The sequence below is a fragment of the Colletotrichum lupini genome, chromosome 5, assembly GCF_023278565.1.
Source record: "Colletotrichum lupini chromosome 5, complete sequence".
Lineage (NCBI taxonomy): Eukaryota > Fungi > Ascomycota > Sordariomycetes > Glomerellales > Glomerellaceae > Colletotrichum > Colletotrichum lupini.
In genome coordinates, this window is record NC_064678.1 from 2,316,028 (window position 1) to 2,336,705 (window position 20,678).

The following is a 20,678-nucleotide window of genomic DNA, read 5'->3' on the forward strand; positions in this document are numbered from 1 at the left end:
CACCTCTGCTTTTCGCAAGACAATGTCCTTAGGCTGACCACTTCGAGACTTCTGCCTTCGATCGAATCGCAGTAAAGACAGGCCTCCTTCTGCTGGTGGCAAGCGCATGCGCAAGTGCAAGCCGCTGCTGCTGAAAGCCCACCTGCCATGGACTTCACTTCCTAAGCTCGCCAAGCAAACGTTCTCTCGGCCTCACCACACCTCAAAGAAAGCATCATCACTCAATATTTCCCTGCGAAATTGGACAATCAGTCAACAATATGGCGCAGCCTTTGGATCTCGCAAAAACTCTCGTCAAGTCTGTTATGCGCGCCTTCTACGAAACGCGCTTCATTTTGATCATTGATGCGTTGATCATTCACTCTGCGTGCGTCTGCCGCTCTTGCTTTCCAGCACGACATTTGCTAACTTGCGACAGCCTCCGAGACGATGACTTGGCGTATCTGATGGCAACGAACACAAAGGATCTCCACAAGGCGTGTGGAAAGCTTAGAGAAGACCGATTTCTAGCTGTGTAAGCCTTGCGCCTGAGTTCTCTCCTGCGATTCCAGAGACTGACAACGGCGACTACTTAGGTACACGAGACTAGAATATCGAGAAGATCCCAAGAATCCCGAGGCGAAGCCACGTCCTGTCAATCGAACCTACTACTACATTGACTACCGCCAAACGATTGACGCCATCAAATGGCGTGTATACACAGTCGACAAGCAAATCCAAGGCACCACGGTGCCGGCCAGCGAACGCAAGGAATACTTCTGCGGACGGTGTAAATCAGAATGGACGCAAATGGAGGTGCTTGACAACGTTGGCCCTACTGGCTTTGTCTGTCACCGGTGCAATGGTCCGCTTACGCACGATCTCGAGCGCAACTCCACAGGCCACGAGCAGTCGACACGACTAAATAACCAGTTCAAGTTCATCACCGAACTGTTGCCGCGCATAGACGAGATGATTGTCCCAGATAATACCTTCGATATCGCAATCAGTAAAGCCTTACCAGTTGTCCGCGACGCCAGTTACCAGAGCGTAACCACCATCCCTGTTTCATCCTTGCAGCCAACATCAGTCAAGGGTCTCGATAATGTTGGGCCCAAGTCTATGTCAGTCAGCATCTCAACGGCGGACGGACCTTCAGAGGCTGAGAAGGCAGCGGAGAAGGCCCGCAAGGAGAAGGTCGCACAGCAAAATGCACTTCCTTCGTGGATGTCTAACAGTACGGTCACGGGCGAGTCCTTCTCTGCCGAGGCCAATCCAATGCCCGCCACCAAGGTTGAGGAGGTGGATGACAAGGGGGCTTTGTCAAAGTCAGCAGATAATCCGGAACATGCAGAGCTGGATGACTACTTCGCCCGCCTCAAAGCCGAGCAAGAGGCTGAGGCAGCACGAGCAATGGAGGAGGAGGAAGATGACGACGATGATGAGGATGAAGACGCCTTTGAAGATGTCACACCGAGCATCGCAACTCCGGCGCCGGCTATCAAAGCTGAGCCCTCGCCAGAGTCTGAAGGAAGAGCAGTCAAGAAGGTCAAGGTGGAAGCACCAGCGGATGGGGATGACGGCGAGAGTGACGAAGACATGGAGTTTGAGGATGTCTAGAGTTACGAGGAAGACATTGAAGCATCAAAGTGCCTTGACGAAGAAATGGCCTGAAGAGACTCCGCACGACGACGGAGGAGTGGCCGAGGGTTTGATGAAGGTTGGTGGTATTGCCCGCCGCCCCTTGCATCTCAAGTTTTCTTCTCTCAGGCTCGCGGAAGCATCTCGTTGTTGTAAGAATAGGATACACAAACGGGAAATACGTAGAGTGCCTGGCAAATGGAGCACGAATGAGAAATTCTTCCTTGGACCAGAAAGGCTAATTCAGAAACGTATCTGAGGAGAGATTTGATGGCAGAAGTACGTGATGCGTGCTAAATCATATGGTACAGGGACGATGATGTCAGCGCCTTGACTTGAACGAATCGCCGACAGCGTGCAGCGTCCGAAAAATCATTTGCTCTTCCCTCCACATCAACCCCGCGACAAGCTTCAGTCGCATTGCAAGTGCAGAGCAAACCCTCCAGCCGTTTCAGCAGGAGAACCAGTCAAGGGCAGTGGGGAAGTACTCTCATTCACACTCTGCCAACGACATCCACATCGCACGAATGACAGCCACTGGACGACTTACAATGCATTCATATCACTCATGACCGAACAAAAGGCCGGCCTTCTCGCATTACCATAGTCGTTCTTTGCAGCAACTCACGCGCCAACTCTGGCTAGGGGCTATGACAGATCTCGATTTTCCCTCGATCTATCTCCTTCCCACTCACCTAGAGGCGGATCAGCTACATGAGCTCGAAGGAAGAATCCCGAGTCTGACATACGACATTAGCGAGGCCGAGATCATTGTCGGCAACATCTTCAAACGAGAGAGGGCACTTTTTGAACTCAGGCGAAAGAAGGTACTGACAGATCCGGTGGATGCAGCGGCTGTCGCAGATGCGCATCTCGTCACGCCTAGGAAGCGCAAGAGGGCATCTTCTAAAAGTGACAGCGACTCTACCGTGTACACGGAAGATGGACAGAGGTTTGGATGCGGCACATCGCAGTTCGTCGGAACATCGTCAGCTCCTGAGGAGGCCGCCGGCAATACGAACACTGTCACAGTCGTGAAGCTGGCCTGGCTCCAAGATTCGTTTGCGCAGAACAAGGTACTCCCGCTTCATGACTATGTTCTCTATATGGGCATTAAGAAGGAGGAAGACCGCGCGCCTCTCACTATTATGGGAAGTGACATATTGTCCCGCGCTGCCGCCGACAATGCGTCTCAAACACAGGGCGGTCTTTTACCGCAGAAGAAGAAGGCGCAATCTCCTACCGGGATGCACCGGTCAGTGCCTTCGTTGATCAGACAGACAACTTCGGAGAACGCCTCAACACTGAAGTTGCCACCTGTTCCCCAGTATCTCAGAACGACGTATGCTTGCCAAAGATCTACGCCCGTTGATCCTCCAAATGCAGCATTCATTGATGGACTCAAGACAATCAGAACCATACGGAAACTAGGAGGCGACCAAATAGGAGTGAGGGCGTACTCAACCTCGATAGCTACAATATCGGCATATCCTCACAAGATAGCCAGTTCGCAAGGTGAGCACACAATTGCTGAGAGGAACTTCGATCAATGCCTGGCATATTTTAATGTTCCATACAGAAGTTGCGAGGCTACCCGGCTGCGGCGCTAAGATCGCCGAGCTGTGGCATGAGTGGAAAGAAACTGGTAGGCTTCCCGAGGCGGATGAAGCCCAGGCGAACCCCAAGTTTGCCGTTATACAGGTATTCTACGATATTTGGGGGGTCGGTGATGCTACGGCTCGTGATTTCTACAGCAGAGGTTTGTGTTGCTGCCTTCTTGAGCCAGAACATGCTGCTGACCAGCATTTACAGGATGGCGAGACTTGGACGACGTTGTCGAACATGGCTGGGCAAGTCTAAGTCGCGTGCAGCAAATTGGCGTCAAGTACTACGACGAGTTCAAGCTTAAGATACCTCGAACTGAAGTCGAGTCCATCACTGACACGATCCTGGCTCACGCCCGCAGTTTTCACCCGGACTTTCAGCTTGTCATTGTTGGCGGCTACCGGCGTGGCAAGCAAGGTAGTGGGGACGTCGACGTGGTGATAAGTCACCCGGATGAGTCTGTCACTTTTAACTTTGTCGACAAATTGGTCATGAGCCTGGAAAAGACTGGGCATATAACGCACACCCTCGTGTTGAGTAAACATAATAGCGAGAGGGGTCAGCAGCCCGTCAGCTGGAAGGGGAACGAGTTTAGGGGAAGCGGCTTCGATTCACTCGACAAAGCACTCGTAGTTTGGCAGGAACCGGGTACGAGTGGAAAAGGGCCGCAAGAGAGGCCGCACCGGCGGGTAGACATCATCATCAGTCCTTGGAAGACGGTTGGATGCGCTGTCCTGGGCTGGAGCGGAGAGACGACTTTTCAACGAGACCTGCGCCGGTATTGCAAGCAGCGGAAGAGCTACAAGTTTGACAGCAGTGGAATTCGAAGCCGGCTCGACGGTAGTTGGGTCGACCTAGAGACCAGCGATCTCGGGCGGGCCCCGGACATGTTGACAGCCGAGAGAAGGGTTTTCCAGGGTCTGGGCCTCGATTGGGTTCCTCCCGAGGACAGGTGCACCGGCTGAATCGTTACAGAGCCTGAGAAACATTGAATGGACCTAGCACCGGTTGACCCGACACTCTGGAACCTCGCCTACCGTCACCGGCGCCTTCGGAAGTGGCTGCAGATTATCTGCCTCCCGAGTCCTTGTCAAGCTCGTGGTAATAGTCCTGGGTACGGATAGATATCGTCGACCCCAGAGATCCTAGGGGCCGATCACAAGGCGAAGCCGGTACTAAAATTGCGTGCTAACTCCCCGTCAGCATCTTATTGGGAGAGAAGAGCTGCCAAACGGGCAAAAGTCCCTAAACGCTACCAACCTTAATCACTTATAAGAAACGTACGTCTGGGCAACAGCGCAGGGTTCAATGTAAGGTAGTGTCATTATGGGAATAACTTCACTTTCCTTTTCACACATTTGTCGTTGGAATCTCCAAGGCAGCACAATGATTCCGTACGCTGCGGAAGAATCTCATGCACTTTCTTCCTCAAGCAAGCAATTACTAAGGTGAGTCCAAAGTCCGCATCAAAGTCCGCACAACGGGACGTCAAAACAGCCCCGCTCACAGCTCGCCGGACAGACAGTGATTGGTCAATCGCAGCCATCATCGGCAATCGGGCTCAAAATGTGGCCGTCCTCCACCCCTGAGATGCCCCGACAATCCTATTCTTTCATCTTCCAAGGGCTACGCCCAACCACGAGGTACACGCATTTGTATCCGCCTACACGGAAAACATGGCAGGCTCGGTGCCACGGCACGACAGTCTGCCCAGCCTAGAACACAAGGGGGCTCAGGGTACGATTAGGTAGCCCGGGATAGAGAGCGGAGCGGAGGACCACCTCAATTCTTTTGGACCTGAACATGGTCCCATGGAGAAAGAAAGCCCGGACCAAAACGTCTGGCGTCTCGAGCTAAACGGACACGACCCCCCAGGCAAGGACACGTTCCTGACGTAGCTTTAAGGTCGCATACTAGTAAATATAAAGACTATGGTCATTGCTTAGCCGTTTGCCTGTCAATCCTGTACACACAACCAAGTCGCATCCCGCCAAAACTTACTTTGATCAATTGCATGAACACCCAGATCAGTAATCCAGCAAGCTCATTCTAACCACCTCTCCATTCAATCACCCTATTGCCATCATGCCTCTCACTCTCCAGGTCCCCGACGAGTACGGGTACGTATTGCGGACTCTCTCTACCTCTCTTTTTCCCTGTCTTCCCTCTCCACAGACAGAAGCAGATACCTTTGAAGCTCAGGGTAGCTAACCAAATCCCATCCAACAGCTACGTCCTCCTCGTCGCCGCCTCAACCTTCTTCATCAACACCACCCACGTTCTCTTGACAAGCAAGTACCGCAAGGCCAGCGGCCTCGTCTACCCGGCCCCCTACGCCTCCAACGAGCAGGCCGACAAGGACCCCAAGGCATACCAGTTCAACTGCGGTACGGTTTTCCTCCTGCCTCTTCTGCCCCTCTGTTCCCTTCCCATTGAAGCAGACAGGGAAGGAATAGAGAAGCCGGAATCACTAACGGTAACGCATAATCACAGCACAACGCGCCCACGCAAACTTCACCGAGAACCAGCCCTCTTTCCTCGGCGCCCTTCTCATCTCCGGCCTCCGCTTCCCCGTCGCCAGCGCCGTCCTCGGCGCCGGCTGGACCCTGTCCCGTATCCTTTACGCCTTTGGCTACACAAGCGGCGCTGGCCCCAAGGGCCGGACTCGGTGCGTTTTTGCCCCCAAGACCTCTCTCCTCTCCGCCTTCTTGAAATTGGTCTCTCCAGCCCAGAGAAACTCTTTGCTAACTCCCATGTGAATGCGCAGTGGCTCCATTGGTTCTTTCCTCTTCGACACCGCACTCAAGTTCACGTCCACCTACACCGCTCTCGCCATGATTATGAATTGGTAAAGGAGACTTTGCACCTTGGTACGCTGTCTATGGAATACGATCCAATCTCTTGCTTTACTAGCCGCTGTAAAATCATACAAAGAATATTGGGAATAGACGACTATGGTATCCCACAGTAATGTCCCAGTGAACCGACCCATTGCTTTAATAACCGCTGCGTACAACCGTGACTATAATACCTGACCAAATTCCCACCATCGCCATAACTCCATGTCGTACACCCTGGTTGCTGTGTCCCACCACTGACTTCTCTTGCTCTCCTGCTGCTTTCTGGCTTGTTTTCCCCAGAAAGAGCCACGGAGTAGATGAAGCTTGAAAATAAAGATTCAAAGCCCATCCTTTTGACTGCTTAACTATTTGCGCTTTCTGAGTCGTCGAAGCTCCAGACTACGATCCGGTTCGTCGGATGTTGGTGTCAAGGCTCCTACGGACTTCTCGATTCCGTTGTTGCCAAGGAGATAGTCTCCAAAGTACTTCATCGCGCTGGATATTTCTTCGCCGACGGGAATGATGTTTTCCCTGGGAAGAAGGAAGCCGTAGCTGCCGGTATCCCTCAACTTGATCTGGTAACTATAATGCGCGTGCAGTTCATGATAGAACCAGTCAATGGCCGATCCACCGCCTGTCTCAAGACGCTTAGCACCTGGAGCAGAGCCTCGTCCTGCGACAGCTCCTTCGCACGCCGATGTGACCGAGTACAGCTCTCCGTTGGACAGACGGATGGCCTTGGCAAGCCCAGCAGCGAGCTCTTCGAGGTTCTCGACATTGGGCGGGTCGACGTCGCAGGAGTATGCGAAGGGAAATAGCACCTGTTGAGAATAGGAGTGCAGGTCAATGAGACCAATAAACTCGGTATCCTCCAAGGATGCATTCCTCGCCCAGAGTGCTACAGCTCTGGCTTCGGCAGCCTGCCATGGCTGTTTACCGCCATAGCTCTCAGAGCAAGGGTCGTTTTCGGAGTAGTCGCCCCATTCATAGCCAAAGGCGTGGTCGAGGTCGAAACCGTGGCACCAAGACATACCCGTCTCCTGCCGGGACTTGCGCCACAGTCGATCTGTAGTCCAGGTGTACTCGATACCGTCGGGGTTGACAGCCGGGATGAAGATGAAATCGAAGTGCTCCAGCAGCTTGGTGATCATGGGCTCCCTGCCGAAGGCCGTAATGAATGACCAAGCGACATAGTTGGTAGTTGTCGTGGAAATCCACTCTCTTGCATGCATCCCTCCCGCAACAACGACTGTCTTCCGCTTTTCGCTGCCTGGCGCCTGGGTCTTCATGCCAACCTTGAGACCGAGAATATCTCGTTGTTCAGAGGATTGCCCAATGGTTATAACTTCGGTGATGGCTGGGAACATAGCTTCGGTTAAGCGCATCCATTGGACGATTGTCTAGAACGTATTAGCTTGAACTCCGCAGTGCTTGCACGGGCGTGAGGTCACAAACATCAAGCCTCTGGTAATCCTGGAAGAAATAGTTCTCATTCCCGTTTTGCGCATTCTTGAGGTTTGCGCGACCATCGGGGATGCGGTAAGTCTGAGCCGGGACATCGACGGCAGGATATGTGTCGTACACAGCGGCTGCTACATCCGATATCAACGTCGAGTAAGCTGATTTCAGAGAGTCGGGCAGAAGCCCAAGCAGCGATCGAACATTGTCTTGGCGAATTCGAACATCGACGAATTCATGGTTGAAGGCCCAAATGTCTAGAAAGGTACGGGCGGCGGCGGCGGCAAAGGCAGACTCTTCTTCCGCGGTGGTGAGATTGAAGCGCAAGACGACCTCATTGATGTGATCGTCTCGCAGGCTTGTTCGGACGTGAGATGTCAGGTGGCTAGCTTTGGCAGGATGGGGTCCGAAGACGAATTCAACGACGCCATTCCGAAGTCTTTTCAGGAAGGGAAAGAGGTCAGACTTGGCTCTCACGGCAGTAGCGGAGGCGTCGTGGCGATATTCGGGGTATGCGTCGAAACGTGCAGCGGAGGCGGCGGGGACCAGAATGGCGACGCTGGCCAGCGAAGACAAGACGACGTGAGGCCGCATGGCGACGAGCAAAGCCTATTGTGATAGTCGGGTGTGGAAGATTACTGACGTCAATTCAGCCCGACGTCAGGGAGTGATGGATGCGGGCGATGCGACCGAGGGTCAATTGCGATGATGGGGATTGTTGTAGCGATAGAATCGCGACACTCTCGGGGACCCGGAGGATGGAGACTTGGAGCGAAGTTGAGGAAAATGCAGGTGAGCGAGCGATAAGGAATGCAACAGCACGGCTGGCCTTGCCTCACCTCGGAGTTGGCAGGGAGCAGGCTCAGGCAGCCGCTTACTTGTAGGTTGGGTGACTGGGTTTGGCCGTCGCAACACGATCCTTGTCGGTGACGGGATCACTGCACATGTCATTGACTCCAAGGGACGAGGAAGCAATGCTGGTAATTGTTAGCCAACATATGATGTCTTTTGGCATTGTAGATGCGACTATCGCAGCGAATGTGTAAAGATGTCATCGCGGCCCCATGTCTTCCATTATTTGAGGTATGCGAGGAACGCTGGAAAGCGGGAGGCAACAATCGAGGCACCAGAACAGCGCAATTGGTGCTTGTACCTTTTTTGGAGACATTGCATGCTTAGCTAAGGCACCTGATATGGGTAAAGGTACGCATGAGGCATGGTCTCTTAAGTAATGGGAGGTGCCCCTTGGCTGGACCGGCACTCCCGCCGGGTCAATCAATTGTGCCAAAGTTCAGAGATTGGACTATCCCTGATCCTCTTTACCTGGCTTACCTTAGGAGGTCAATCTTCGAACCCCTTGCAAGTTGCACTTGAGTCCTGACGAGAGTCCTCCACTGAGCACTGAGTAGCGAGGTGGGCTTCATATGGTGCCCGGACCGCAGCCCGGCCAGCGTATTCTTCATTTCAGACTGGTCGTGTCTGCCCTGGTGCTTCATCTCAACATTGCCCTTTGCTCACCAAATTGGCAGTCTGAGGATCGCCAGGCTTGACCCTGCTTGTCCTCCTTTCCCTACCTTATACTCCGTATCTTCGTCGGTTTCTCATTCCTCCATGGCTGTCTACGGACTCGTCACTCTTGTCGTCCCATATCCAGTGCGTGTATTCCTGCCCATGGTAACCTCAGTTCGGTGCAAGACACTCAAGCCCAACGTACCTGTATGTCGACCTAGCACATTACCTGAGGTATTAGTAGATGGGGATAGATACACATGACTACCTACTAATAACATCTTGCCCAAGTTACCTAAGCCCCGTGCTAGGTTCTCTACCACGTTGCTGACCTGGAGGCTAGGAACCTCAGCCCAGCCCCCCGGCTGCTGGGTACGTGTGCAAAAATGCGTGGCACCTCAGCCTGGAACCGGCCCACTCCAGTTTGCTGCGTCAGTCCAAGGATGTTATTAGTCGTAAACTCGCAGCTAAGGTAAAGTAGCGTATTCTGAATAGTCCAGCCCGGCGATTCTCCCTCTCTATCCGTAGCTTCCTAACTCTCGCCGCTGTCCGTCGAATGCCCGTTATATGGCATGACCTTGCATCAAAGTCGTGTCCTGTTCCGTATGAAAAACTGAAGTGATGAGTACCTAACAATGTGCACTGTTTCCGTTATTCAATGTATCTGCCGTTTGTGGTCTGTCGCATTATGGCTTCCAAAAGTCTTCTTTTCCCCTTCAGCCCCCCTCCCCCCCCCTTTTCCCCCGGTGCCTACTCCGTACCTTACCTTACCTATGAGACTGGGACGCCGCTGCGTGCCTGCCCACGACAGCGCACGCAAACGCCAACCTGATGCCAATTGGGTCGTATGTGTACTTTTTCCCTGTTGATCTTTGTTTTCTTTCGCATCCAGCCTCAACTGTACCTACAGGACGTTTTCTTTCTTTGCCTTACTTTCGACTTCTGGTGCTTCACTTAGATTCCCTCGCCTCGGGCTCACGTCTCGAAAACACTTCTCCACGCCTTTTCTCGCTCTCCTCCCCCCACATTCAGCTGTCCACAATATTACTCGGTCTCCCTCCCTTCGTCCTCCTTCCCCTAAAGGTACGAGGAGGTACCTTGCCTCACCTTGCGCGGCCAGGTACGCCAACGCCAGCAGAGGACCAGCCTACGGATAATTACCTACACCTACCGTATCCAGCAACCAACCTAAGGACCCCTACCCCCAAACCCGGTCGTCCTGTCTCTTGCGTTGCAATGCGCTTAGCCTAACATAAACAACACCCTTGCCTCACTTCACCTTAACTCACCTCGCCCCGTCTCGCCTGGCCTTACCAAACCTGACCTCACCTTGACACTGCTTACTCGGCCTCCCTACCGTCCAATTCTCCTCCTTTGTGTTCAACTTCCACCGCGCATCCCTCATCTGATAGACTCGCCAATGTCTCCCGCCTCCGTACTCAACAATTCCACCTTGTGCTGATGGCTTAACGTCCGGATCATACGGCATCCCACCGCACCACCCAGACGTGACCTCGGCCGCGGTCGTCATCCTCCCACTTCCGACGATATATCCCTGGCAAACCATGACCCATCGCCGTCATGCCTTTCCTACGCCGTCGCGGCAACATGGTCAGCGAGACCGATATGAGGCGCCATACCATTCTTGAGTCCGAGACTGCGCCTCAGCTACCGCCGCTCCCTCAACATTTCCCTCCCCAGCGACCTCAATCCCACCACCAACAGCCCGACCAGCTGCCGCCCCCGCCGCCGCTGCAGTCTCTCTCTCGACCTCAATCACAACAGCACAAGAAGCAACAACTCAGCGACCACTCAAATCCGATACCCGAGCTCAAACTGCCATCATCGCCGCCGCCACCGCCGCCCACCTCGCAGCCGGAACAGGAACAGAAGCAGGAACAGGAAACTCAAGGGGGTCAACCGCGACCTTCTGTGTCCATTTCGGTACAAGAACCTCTGTCTACGTCTCTGGCCTTGCCTAGGCCATCCGACGACGATGATGGCGCTCTCAATCCACCGAATCCCAATGACCCTGATGCGCGACCGGATACCCCTCCTATCCAGGAAGAGACACCAAAGCACCGTCGTTTCTCCATATTGAGGTTTCGCAACGCATCCGACTCGCAATTGTCGGTCAGGGCTAAACAACAGGCTGAAAAGCCCCCTCCTGTACCTCGCCGTATGTTTCTGCTAACCACTCCCCCCCCCAAACGGCTCTCGCCAAGGCAAGAACCGAGTCTTCCTAAGATCACTTTGCTGACCAGCTACATTAGCCCCTGAGATTATCACGACAGCTCCCACCGCCGACCTCCAGGTTCCCCAGAAGAAGCAGTCGCGCATGCGACTCGCGGATCGCTTTCGACGCTCAGGCGAATTGCCAAGACATAGCGAGGATGGAGGCGGAAGGGCCATGACGTGGAAGTCAACGAGAAGAAAGACGGGGTTGGAAGACATGGCATCGAGAAACCGGCCAACCCTCGTGACTTTTGAGGAGCCTGGCCGCCCAGCATCTTCGAGATCGCCGACGAACGGAGAGCATCATGACGTTCCCAACCTATCTCTTCCCAATAATCGAGCATCAGAATCGTCGCGCTCCGACGCCAGCTCAGGAGAACACTTATTTGCTACAAACACCCTAGGCAACTCGCCTCCGGTACCGTCAAGCTCCAGCTTTTTTCGCCTACCCCGAAGGAAACCCAAGACTGCAGCGCCAATGTTTGACTTGTCTCATTTACCACAGAAGGGCAAGCCTTCGATTGACAACCCCGCCACGTCATCTTCATCTCTCGGCGGTCCCCAGCCAGCCGCTGCTTCTACTTCTAGAGAGGGAACCCCTCGTCCTCAGCAAGGCTCGCGACCTCATTCCAGTCACAGCACAAGGGCCAACTCTGTGGCGTCCTCTGCGCATGAGCAGTCTGCGAAGCCCAATGCTTCACCTGCTACTGCTCTGTTCAGACCAGGATCAACAAACTCGGGACAGTCCTCCCCTACGCGTGCCCGCTTACAGCGCCGTGGCAGATCGTCAACTATGAGTTCTCTAGGAAGGGATTCCACGGATGGTCATCTTGACCCTGGAAATGGTCGAGCATCGACGTCAGTTGGGCGCAAAAGCTTCGGTGACCTACTCGGGCTAAATCGACTACGCCAAAACTCCGATCTTGGCCAGGGTCGACAAGGCAGCCTGACACCAGCAACGCCTGGATCCAACACTTCAAAGAACAACTCGTTGCAGATTGCCCGCGAAGCCATTCCTCTACCCGAGAGGCTTGAGGACGAGACTCCCGTCAAGTACCTCGCTCGAATAGAGGAAATATTGAGTCGCGGAGTAATTGCCAGTGCGTTGTCCAAGGGGAGTGATCCGTTCTCAATAGCAGTCTTACGGAGCTATATGCGCCGCTTCAGCTTCTTTGAGTACCCAATGGATATGGCTATCCGAAAGCTGCTCATGGAGGCCGAGCTACCGAAGGAGACGCAGCAGATAGACAGGTGTCTACAGGCTTTTGCGAACCGTTACCACGAATGCAACCCTGGCATTTATGCCTCTCCAGATCAGGCGTACTTCGTCGCATTCTCACTACTTATTTTACACACTGATGTCTTCAATAAGAACAACAAGCACAAGATGCAGCAGCCCGATTACTTGAAGAACACCAAAGGGGAGGGTGTTTCGGACTCAGTCTTGAGCTGTTTTTACGACAACATTACGTATACTCCTTTCATTCATGTCGAGGATGACCTAGACCTCAACAGCGATCGACTTTTGGCAAACAGGGCCAAGCGGAAGACGATTTTCCCAGGAGGCACACCGGAAACTACGGCCAAGCGTTCAAACCGGGAGCCTCTTGATCCTTACACACTTATAATAGACGGCAAGCTGGATATCTTGCGACCGAGTCTCAAAGACGTAATGGAACTCGAAGACCATTACAACTACTTAGGGACGGCAAAAGATCTCAACGTAAAGGAGCTTCAAAGAACTTTCTTCAGAACCGGAGTGTTGCAGATCGTGTCGGCCAGATCCCGGCCTGATGCTTTTCGCGATGACAAGGGCTCCAGCAACCCGGCCGAGGCGGCACAGGGCGTTGTTGACATCAAGATCACCAAGGTCGGGCTTCTGTGGCGCAAAGATGTCAAGAAGAAGAAGACGAGGTCACCGTGGCAGGAATGGGGAGCCATTCTCACAGGCGCTCAGCTCTACTTTTTCCGCAACACCACTTGGATAAAAAACCTAATGCACCAGTACGAGTCGCATGTTAAGCAGGGTTTCGATGGCGAGCCAATAACCTTCAAGCCGCCTCTTCCGGAATTCAAACCAGACGGGTATCTGCCAACTAAGGAAGCTGTTGCGCTCGTCGATTCCACCTATAAGAAGCATAAGAACGCCTTCAAATATTCTCAGCCCAGCGGTTATGTGGAGGAAGTTCTCCTGGCCGATAATGAGGAAGAGATGAATGATTGGCTAGCCAAGCTGAACTATGCAGCGGCTTTTACGACGTCAGGCGTTCGCATGAGAGGCGTCGTGGGAGGTAATTACGAGGGCCAAAGCCGGCGCGGCATTAGGAGACTCGGCAGTTCGGCCTCTGCTCAGGTCATCCAGACTCCAACAGGCGATGTTAGCATTGTTAGAGGCAAGATTGACCACAAAGAGGCCGAGTCCATCCAGGCACAACGACGGCAGACTATGATGGACGCAGTCGCCAAAGCTGATGAAGAAATTGCTCTGAAGGAGCAAGAATTAGAAGGACACTTGAGGAACGCCCGGCACCTTCAAATCCTATCGCCTATTCAAGGCAAAACTAGAGATCAGATCTTGTCAGCTGCAGCTCACATGGATGTCAAGATCAAGTGGACTCGCATGGACATGTGGAAATCAATGTGTCATCGGGATGTTCTGCTGAAGGATCTAGCTGAGGAGCAGAGTCTTCGGGGTCTTACTCCTACTACAACTCAAAACGGCCGAGAGCCTCGTGAGACATCACCCTCTGCCAAAGAAAGGCCTTCTATTCTCGACGCCGTATCGGCAAATAGTGTGGCACGCAGGCGCAGGCGATCATCTGCCGCTGTCTCAACAATCCAGCCTTCGAAAACTCCGCAAGCAGAGCCCGACTCTCCCGTCACTGAAGCTTATCAAACCCCGCCTACCAGTGCTACTTTCAGCCCACACAAGCATCAAAACTCATGGGACTCGAAAGTTTCCAAGTCGGCAGAGCGTGTTCAGCCTCAGAGACCTGGTTCCAGCTCCAGCCAGTCATCTGGCGAGCCGACTTTCTACAGCCCGCAACAGCATTCGACGCAGAAGAGGGGCGAACAGTCCACAGACAATGACCGACATGAAGACGTTGATGCAAATGAACGGGCGCTACTACAGCAAGCCGGCCTGCTAGAGTCGGGCTCTCGCGGGCGAATTCCCCCGGAACGGAAGCGAACGGGGTCGTTCTCTGAACCAGGAGATGCCTCGGAGTCGCGAGATACGCCTGGCTCAATCGATAAACAAGACAAGACCAAGATCCGGCGAAGCCTCCAACGCACACTCAGAGAAAGTGCTGGCCATCTTTCACACCACCGCAGCAGAAAGGGCAAGGAAATCATCTCCGGCAGCGGCGCAGATGACACTAGCCGTGAGGACGTGCTCACCAGGGGTTCCGGCAGTTTTGTGGTACATGGAAAGAAGGCGTCCGTTATCAATTTCGGCTCCGAGTTACAGCAACTTACTCCGGAGGAGCGCATGAAGCAGCGTAAGCAAGACGAGCCTGCATCCCCAGTCAGTGTCGCAGAAGACTACCACGACGCTTTGAATGATTCGCTGGAACCCACAGAAAGAAGAGAATCAGCTGCCAGCGCCAGCACTGCCACGGCCAGGAGCTTCCGTGAACTCCATCGCAAGTATTCTTCAGCACATGCATCCAAAGCACCCGCCTTTGGCGGGCACCTCTTGGTGCCATCCGATGGCGAGAGCGAGGCAGCAGTTAGTTTCTCCGAGGGAAGAAGGACACCGCTTCCTCCAATCGAGAATGAGTCTGGAGATGAAGAAGAGGGCGAGGCAGCTGTGAGCAGTCCGCAAATCGTCAGCCCACGGCCTATACCCAGCCCTCAGCTGATCATAAGTCCACAACCCATCTCTTCTGCTCTGGCAACTCCACTGGCAACCGCGTCTGAGCCTTCGACGCCCTTGGAAACCCAGATGGAGGAGAAGGAGGAAGACGAGAGGGGTGCTGAGATGCAAAGGCTGCCTAGCCCCCCTGTGCAAGCAGTCAAGGCCTAGCTAGGTCTCATAACACAAATGGAGAGGCGAAACTTTTCATGGCGATTTTTCATGTTGAAAAAAACCATGCCGACATTGTAGAACTAGTTGATATCGGATGATGCGGATCTGGGGATGAGTCAGGAGAAAACGGAAGATACCAGCGAGCGAGAAAAAGGGTAGCTAGTGATTTGATAGAGAGGGATGAGCGGGAAGGGGCCATTTGACAGACAGCAGCATCATTAAAGGATGCGCAGGTAGGGCCGGACAGCGCTCCTTGGCTGTGATTCAAAATTACTTCTTTCTACCGTCAACAACCATGATCCGGTGAAATGGCAAAGTGTAGTCGATCCAGAACAATAGGTGTGTACTGTGGGTGGATGGCTGATGGGTGAAAGGAGTCTGGACTTTGAGGCCAACGTTATGACGGTCGATTAGGGGGCCAGACTCGGAAAGAGAGGTACATGGCAAGAGTAGATAGAGCGCGTACTCAATCAAACAATATATCTTTCACGACATCTTGTTACCAGTCTCCCAAACTCAGCTCATGTTCATGGATTCGCGGTCATGGGAGGAACAGTAATGAACTTTTTTCTTTTGGTAATGCAGCCATGGTAGGACAAGCATGACCTTCAGCATGTTCTTGACAGAGGGGCTAGTAAGTCCTACAGCACCTTTCCTCATTTCTTGCCCTTCTTCTTCTTCTTGTTCGACGACGTCGTCGGCGCCTTTTCGACTTTGACAGATCCTGCGCCACCGGCCAACTCCAATGTCTCCTCCTCCTTGACGAAGCCACCTTGCGTCGCTTCCTGGGCCTTCTTCTTGCCCTTCTTACCCTTGGGGCGGTACGAGGATCGGTCGCGGAGGGGCAGCCAGCGCTCAGGATCCATCTTCTTGCCCTCAACATAGTCCTTGGGCAGCTTTCTTCTTCTCTTCTTTTTGTTGCCTGCGTCAGTGGGCTGATCGAGGCGGCGTTTCTTGGCCTGGCTGGCTGCCGGCGCAGTGGTGACGACGCCATTGCTGACGAGCTCGTCGACGTTGACCCCCCGGAGGAGGTCGTCAATGGGAGGCAGGCCAGCGAGGTGAGGCGTCACCTTTGCTCTGTCTGATGTGGCGAAGGATGCCACAAGGCCAGCGGCGGCAACGGGGTCCGCAACGGGCTTCTGGCAAAGCTTCTCAAACGCAGCGCCAGCAGCTGCAAGATCCGTGGGCTCAGATGACTTGAGGAGCTCCGAACCGGCGCCACGGAGGAGAGAGTCGACGTGGCGACCATCGTGCTTCTCCCAGAAGGACGATGCCTTCGCTAGCTCTGATCGTATGTTGCTATGGCGGCCCTGCTGTCTATAAAGAGAGACAGTCAAGGCAACCAGGCCGGGAGAGAAGCGCACTTCTGATGGGCCTTGCTTCTCCAGGTTCTGCAGGAAGCGCTCAAGGACGGACAACGCAGCACCGGGGTTGTTCGCTGTGAGGTAGAGCTGTATTATGGTGAGGAGCAGACCGACATCTGTGGGGCGCTTCTCAATCAAAGGGAGAACCTCTTTCACTTCAACCACCTTGGAGCGACGCAAAGCAAAGGCTGTGGCATTGATGGCCGAAAGACCGTTTGTGTCGACGGACACTGTTGGCGAAGCCTTTGCGAGTGCCTTTGACGACTTTTCATACACGCCATCAAACTTTTGAGCTTGCAGGCCAAGAATGTACTTATTCTGCTCCAGCTGGCTTTCTTGATACTTGAAGAGCTTCGCCTGTTTGCTGAGGGCTGCTGCGGTGTCGAACTTGCGCTGGGCCAAATATGGGTTGTCTACCTCGGTCGCAAGAGCTGAGGTGTTGTTCAGCGCAATCAGTCGAGACTCGGCGTCAGAGTCCCTGAGTAACAGAGGTAAGCAAAAACCTCCTTTAGAAAGAATTTTGGGCCAACCTACTCTGAAATGGATAGTCGCTTCTGGATCGCGAGAGCTTCCTCGGTCTTGCCTAACCTAGTATAGACATACACCTGCTGAACCATGATGGGGGTCATCTCAGCCTTCTTGTCGTCTTCCGAGAGCTCTTCAGAGTCGTCACAGAGGCGCAGTGCTCTCTGGAGCAGCTTCGTAGCTTCGGAGAGCTCGCCGCGGGCAATCATACCACAGGCAATGTTGTAGGCAAGCTCGAAGGTGTCGGCATCTTCGGCGGCGGGAATTGGCGTGTCTTCTCCATCAAGGCTGTTGGAAACCTTCCATTCCAGCTGGGCGGCGGACGCCAGCTGATTGATCTTTAGATCGCTCTCCTCTCCTTGCTCATCCTCCAACAGGCTGCTGTAGACGTCGAGCGCGTCCTTGAAGTCTTCGGCTCGATAGGCCACCTGAGCAACCAGGTGGCGAAAGCTTCGCTGGGGCTTGGAATTGGCAACCTCGCGGGCCTCTTGTAGCTTCCCCGTCTTGTAAAGCGCATAGGCCTTTTCCAAAAGGCTAGCGACCTCGAGCTTGTCGCCGCCGTCAGCAATCGCACGGAGGGCGTCGTCGAAGCGGTCGAGCTTGAGAAGGGCGACAACGCGGGTGCGTTGGGCAACGATGTCAGTCTTGGAGGCTTTCAGAGAAGCATTGGCAGCCTTTAGGACCTCTTCATGGTCTTCGATAGAAGCTGCGCGCAGCAGGGCGCTAAGGTTTGCGGCGGGATCTGAAGGCATCGTGAGGTGAGGGGCGGCGTCGGCAGCGAAGAATGAGTCGTGATGATTCAGTAGGGGCGGTGCTGCATGTTCTGCCGCTCCTCTGTAGCTTCTATCGACAGTCCAATGGTGGTAGACTCGAGGCGACAGTCAGCGATTGAGTTGAGGTTGGTCGGCCGTCGATCTAGGCGTCGTCGTCGTCGTCGTGTGAGCACGTTGCGAAAGGCGATATCGAGTTGAAGACACGCTTGGGCCCATTCGAGGTGGATAGGGAATCGACGTCGATGTGGATGGTGGGGCAGAGCCAGTGACGTCCAGCGCTGTCAGCTCAGGTGTCCCACTTGTAGTCCTCCACACAGATTGCGTGCAGTGGTACTCGAGACTACTTCTGGGTTTGGAGTGCCCTCAAGGCAGCCGGCTTTCTTTACTTTATTTGCGTTTTATTTTTCCAATGGTGGTTTTTCCCCCCAACAGCGTGGGGAGTATGAACCACTCCCGACAGCGATATGAGTCTTGGTGAGGTTAAACAATCAATAAGGTATTGCAGGATTAAGGTCACACAAGCTTGCCGTCTCTGATTCGTGTATCTATCTATGATACCCCGAGTTTGTGCGGCTTCGATCGAGGGCTTCCTTCATCATCAATCTGTAAATTGTTGCTTTTACCCCGCGGTTGCATCGCAATGCAGAGCTCCTCGCCTAAAAACCTGTGTGTTATTATAGATACTCATATCTGGCCTTCCTATCCGCCTATATCAGCGTCGTAGTTTGCGTATATCGTTGTTCTCGTGAATCATATCCCAACCAATTATTCCCCGCTATAGCTATTTGGGTTGGATTATGCGTTCCTTCATCATATGTTCCTATGCGTTGTGCAGACTGCTTTCTGTGGCTTCCAGTATCAATAGGCAGAGTAAACGCCCTTCATCAAGATGTGAGTTCATCGTCACCCGAAAAGCCCCCACAGCCTCTTGCGTTTGACCTCCGGTTGATGGTAAGGTCTCAACGGGTATGTTGGCGCCACGCTGAACTGATCTGTCGATGCCGGCTTTTCCGATGGCCTTCGTCGCAACTTGTTGGGGGCAATCTCGCCAAGCTTGGTGCTGCCTGATGACATCGTTGCCATGGACATACGTTTCTCGGCTTTGAGGTGCTGTGTATAGGTAGGGTTTCCAGGTTTGGTCTCTGTTTCGTTCGCCTCCGCCGCAGACTTGAGAAGTTTGCGCTCCGAGGCTTCCCTGTCCTTCGACTTGGACTTGCTGTCTGCCGCAAGCATCCTCTTCGGATGCTTCTGCTTCTTACTTGACCCGGACGAGCTAGACTTCAAGGACGGAGTGCTAAGTCTCCGTGACAGGTCATTGATCGCTTTGACAGCGTCGACACGCGATGAGTTGGACAGAGTCTTGAGTGACTGGTAGTCAATGACCGGGTTCTGGCCTCTGGTCATGAGATGAAGCAAGTTGGTCGTGGCCGATGTAAGACGCTTAATCACTCTTCGCACAGAAGATCGAGCCACGGCTGTTGTGATACATTAGTACATGAGCTTAAAAAGCCGCTGCACGCAGAAACACGCACCGTCGCCCTTTTCAAGATGAGTCCCAGCCACGGACAGCTTTGAAGAGTATACACTTCGAACCTTGGACCTGTCAGAGCGAATGCTTCTTCGAAGTTGTCGAGGCTGCTTGTTCCCACGAGCCCCCTTTAGGCCCTTCAGGAGACACAGACACTTGGAATATGTCTCCAGAAGTGAGGCGATGGTGTCGCCAAAGCCGGCCATTTTGAGCTCGCGATTTTTGACCAAGTCGGTCTTATTCAGTGTTCAATCTGCAGACGAGGATGAGCGCTGCATATCGGATGTTTCTACATCAAATTCATCTCCTCAGGATGTTGATGAGGGGAGTGCAGGCATTTGTGTCAACGAACGAGGCTGGACTATTGGTGGAGGGCGCGCTGTTCGGAGCCACGGAAAACGAAGCATTTTGGTTGGTCCTGTAACCGCTGTACCAAGCAATCCTGATACATCATCGGCTGATTGGCCGGTAATGCTGAGGGATTGCCTGGAGGAATACTCACATTCCTTTTCTCAACTACGGTAAAGCGTTGACGGCACATGGGAGAGAATTCATGTGGTTCCAAGAGTGGAGATAATAGAAGGAGACCAAAGAATGCCACGGGCTTGGATCCCACCGACACTGTCATCACGATTTTGCTGACATGCACAAGGTTCCCAGCTGCCTGTAGGCACACAAGTAACTGCAGTTGACGGGAACCTGTGATGTGTGTGAGAGAGAGAGATTTATAGAGAAAGAGAGGGGAAATGCCTCTCTGTCAAAGATGAATACTATGAGGAGTAGCCCATCGTGGACGGCAATATGCAGCCAGCCCTGTCGATTCCATGACAGAACCTCGGCTCGGAGTTTCGTAAAGAACACAACTATTGAACGGCAACAGGTTCAACGAGCATATTGACCTGTAAAGGCGATGGCGTCGACCCATTTTGAGGTGTGTGTATGGTGGAATTCAGCAGCCTGCCGCAGGTCTTAGTTGCCGGGGAAGGAGGCATAGCGTGCTCTGCTCGAGACCTCGAGCTACTTGTTATCGTAGAAAGCCAGCTCGTTCGCAAATTGTCAAACGTCTGCATCGAGTTGGCATATGTCAGATGTATGTGGTTAGAGCTTGCCACGCGTGCCACGCTCGGCATCCTTGCCTCGACGAAATGGATGGGCGGCCTCGCTCAGCGTCGCGGCGGTGAGTTAATCGAG

The 20,678-nt window shown here is 53.5% G+C and overlaps 7 protein-coding genes across 7 annotated transcripts; 4 read left to right on the top strand and 3 right to left on the bottom strand.

Moving 5' to 3' along the window:
* Positions 1-161: 161 nt before the first annotated feature.
* On the top strand, positions 162-1,599 carry CLUP02_10094 (TFIIE alpha subunit; the record flags this gene model as incomplete). The annotated part of the gene is made up of 3 exons (XM_049289070.1): positions 162-367; positions 419-514; positions 576-1,599. Coding segments are annotated over 3 exons (1,326 nt in total), but the record flags the coding sequence as incomplete, so codon positions are not given.
* A 671-nt stretch (positions 1,600-2,270) lies between these two features.
* CLUP02_10095 (uncharacterized protein) lies at positions 2,271-4,190 on the top strand (the record flags this gene model as incomplete). Its single annotated transcript, XM_049289071.1, has 3 exons — positions 2,271-3,135; positions 3,200-3,379; positions 3,433-4,190. 3 exons carry the CDS (start codon positions 2,271-2,273, stop codon positions 4,188-4,190), a joined length of 1,803 nt encoding a protein of 600 aa, XP_049146215.1.
* A 1,120-nt stretch (positions 4,191-5,310) lies between these two features.
* On the top strand, positions 5,311-6,077 carry CLUP02_10096 (MAPEG family protein; the record flags this gene model as incomplete). The annotated part of the gene is made up of 4 exons (XM_049289072.1): positions 5,311-5,345; positions 5,455-5,612; positions 5,719-5,893; positions 5,993-6,077. The coding sequence occupies 4 exons, from the start codon at positions 5,311-5,313 to the stop codon at positions 6,075-6,077; spliced, it is 453 nt and encodes a 150-aa protein (XP_049146216.1).
* Positions 6,078-6,430: 353 nt separating this feature from the next.
* CLUP02_10097 (zinc carboxypeptidase) lies at positions 6,431-8,117 on the bottom strand (the record flags this gene model as incomplete). Its single annotated transcript, XM_049289073.1, has 2 exons — positions 6,431-7,422; positions 7,487-8,117. 2 exons carry the CDS (start codon positions 8,115-8,117, stop codon positions 6,431-6,433), a joined length of 1,623 nt encoding a protein of 540 aa, XP_049146217.1.
* A 2,496-nt stretch (positions 8,118-10,613) lies between these two features.
* CLUP02_10098 (Sec7 domain-containing protein) lies at positions 10,614-15,294 on the top strand (the record flags this gene model as incomplete). The annotated part of the gene is made up of 2 exons (XM_049289074.1): positions 10,614-11,211; positions 11,306-15,294. The coding sequence occupies 2 exons, from the start codon at positions 10,614-10,616 to the stop codon at positions 15,292-15,294; spliced, it is 4,587 nt and encodes a 1,528-aa protein (XP_049146218.1).
* Positions 15,295-15,953: 659 nt separating this feature from the next.
* Positions 15,954-19,693, bottom strand: CLUP02_10099 (SRP72 RNA-binding domain-containing protein; the record flags this gene model as incomplete). The annotated part of the gene is made up of 6 exons (XM_049289075.1): positions 15,954-17,139; positions 17,196-18,029; positions 18,133-18,237; positions 18,797-18,838; positions 18,867-19,434; positions 19,492-19,693. The coding sequence occupies 6 exons, from the start codon at positions 19,691-19,693 to the stop codon at positions 15,954-15,956; spliced, it is 2,937 nt and encodes a 978-aa protein (XP_049146219.1).
* Positions 19,694-19,787: 94 nt separating this feature from the next.
* Positions 19,788-20,617, bottom strand: CLUP02_10100 (uncharacterized protein; the record flags this gene model as incomplete). Its single annotated transcript, XM_049289076.1, has 5 exons — positions 19,788-19,929; positions 20,076-20,108; positions 20,164-20,186; positions 20,259-20,300; positions 20,360-20,617. 5 exons carry the CDS (start codon positions 20,615-20,617, stop codon positions 19,788-19,790), a joined length of 498 nt encoding a protein of 165 aa, XP_049146220.1.
* Between the last annotated feature and the right edge of the window lie 61 nt (positions 20,618-20,678).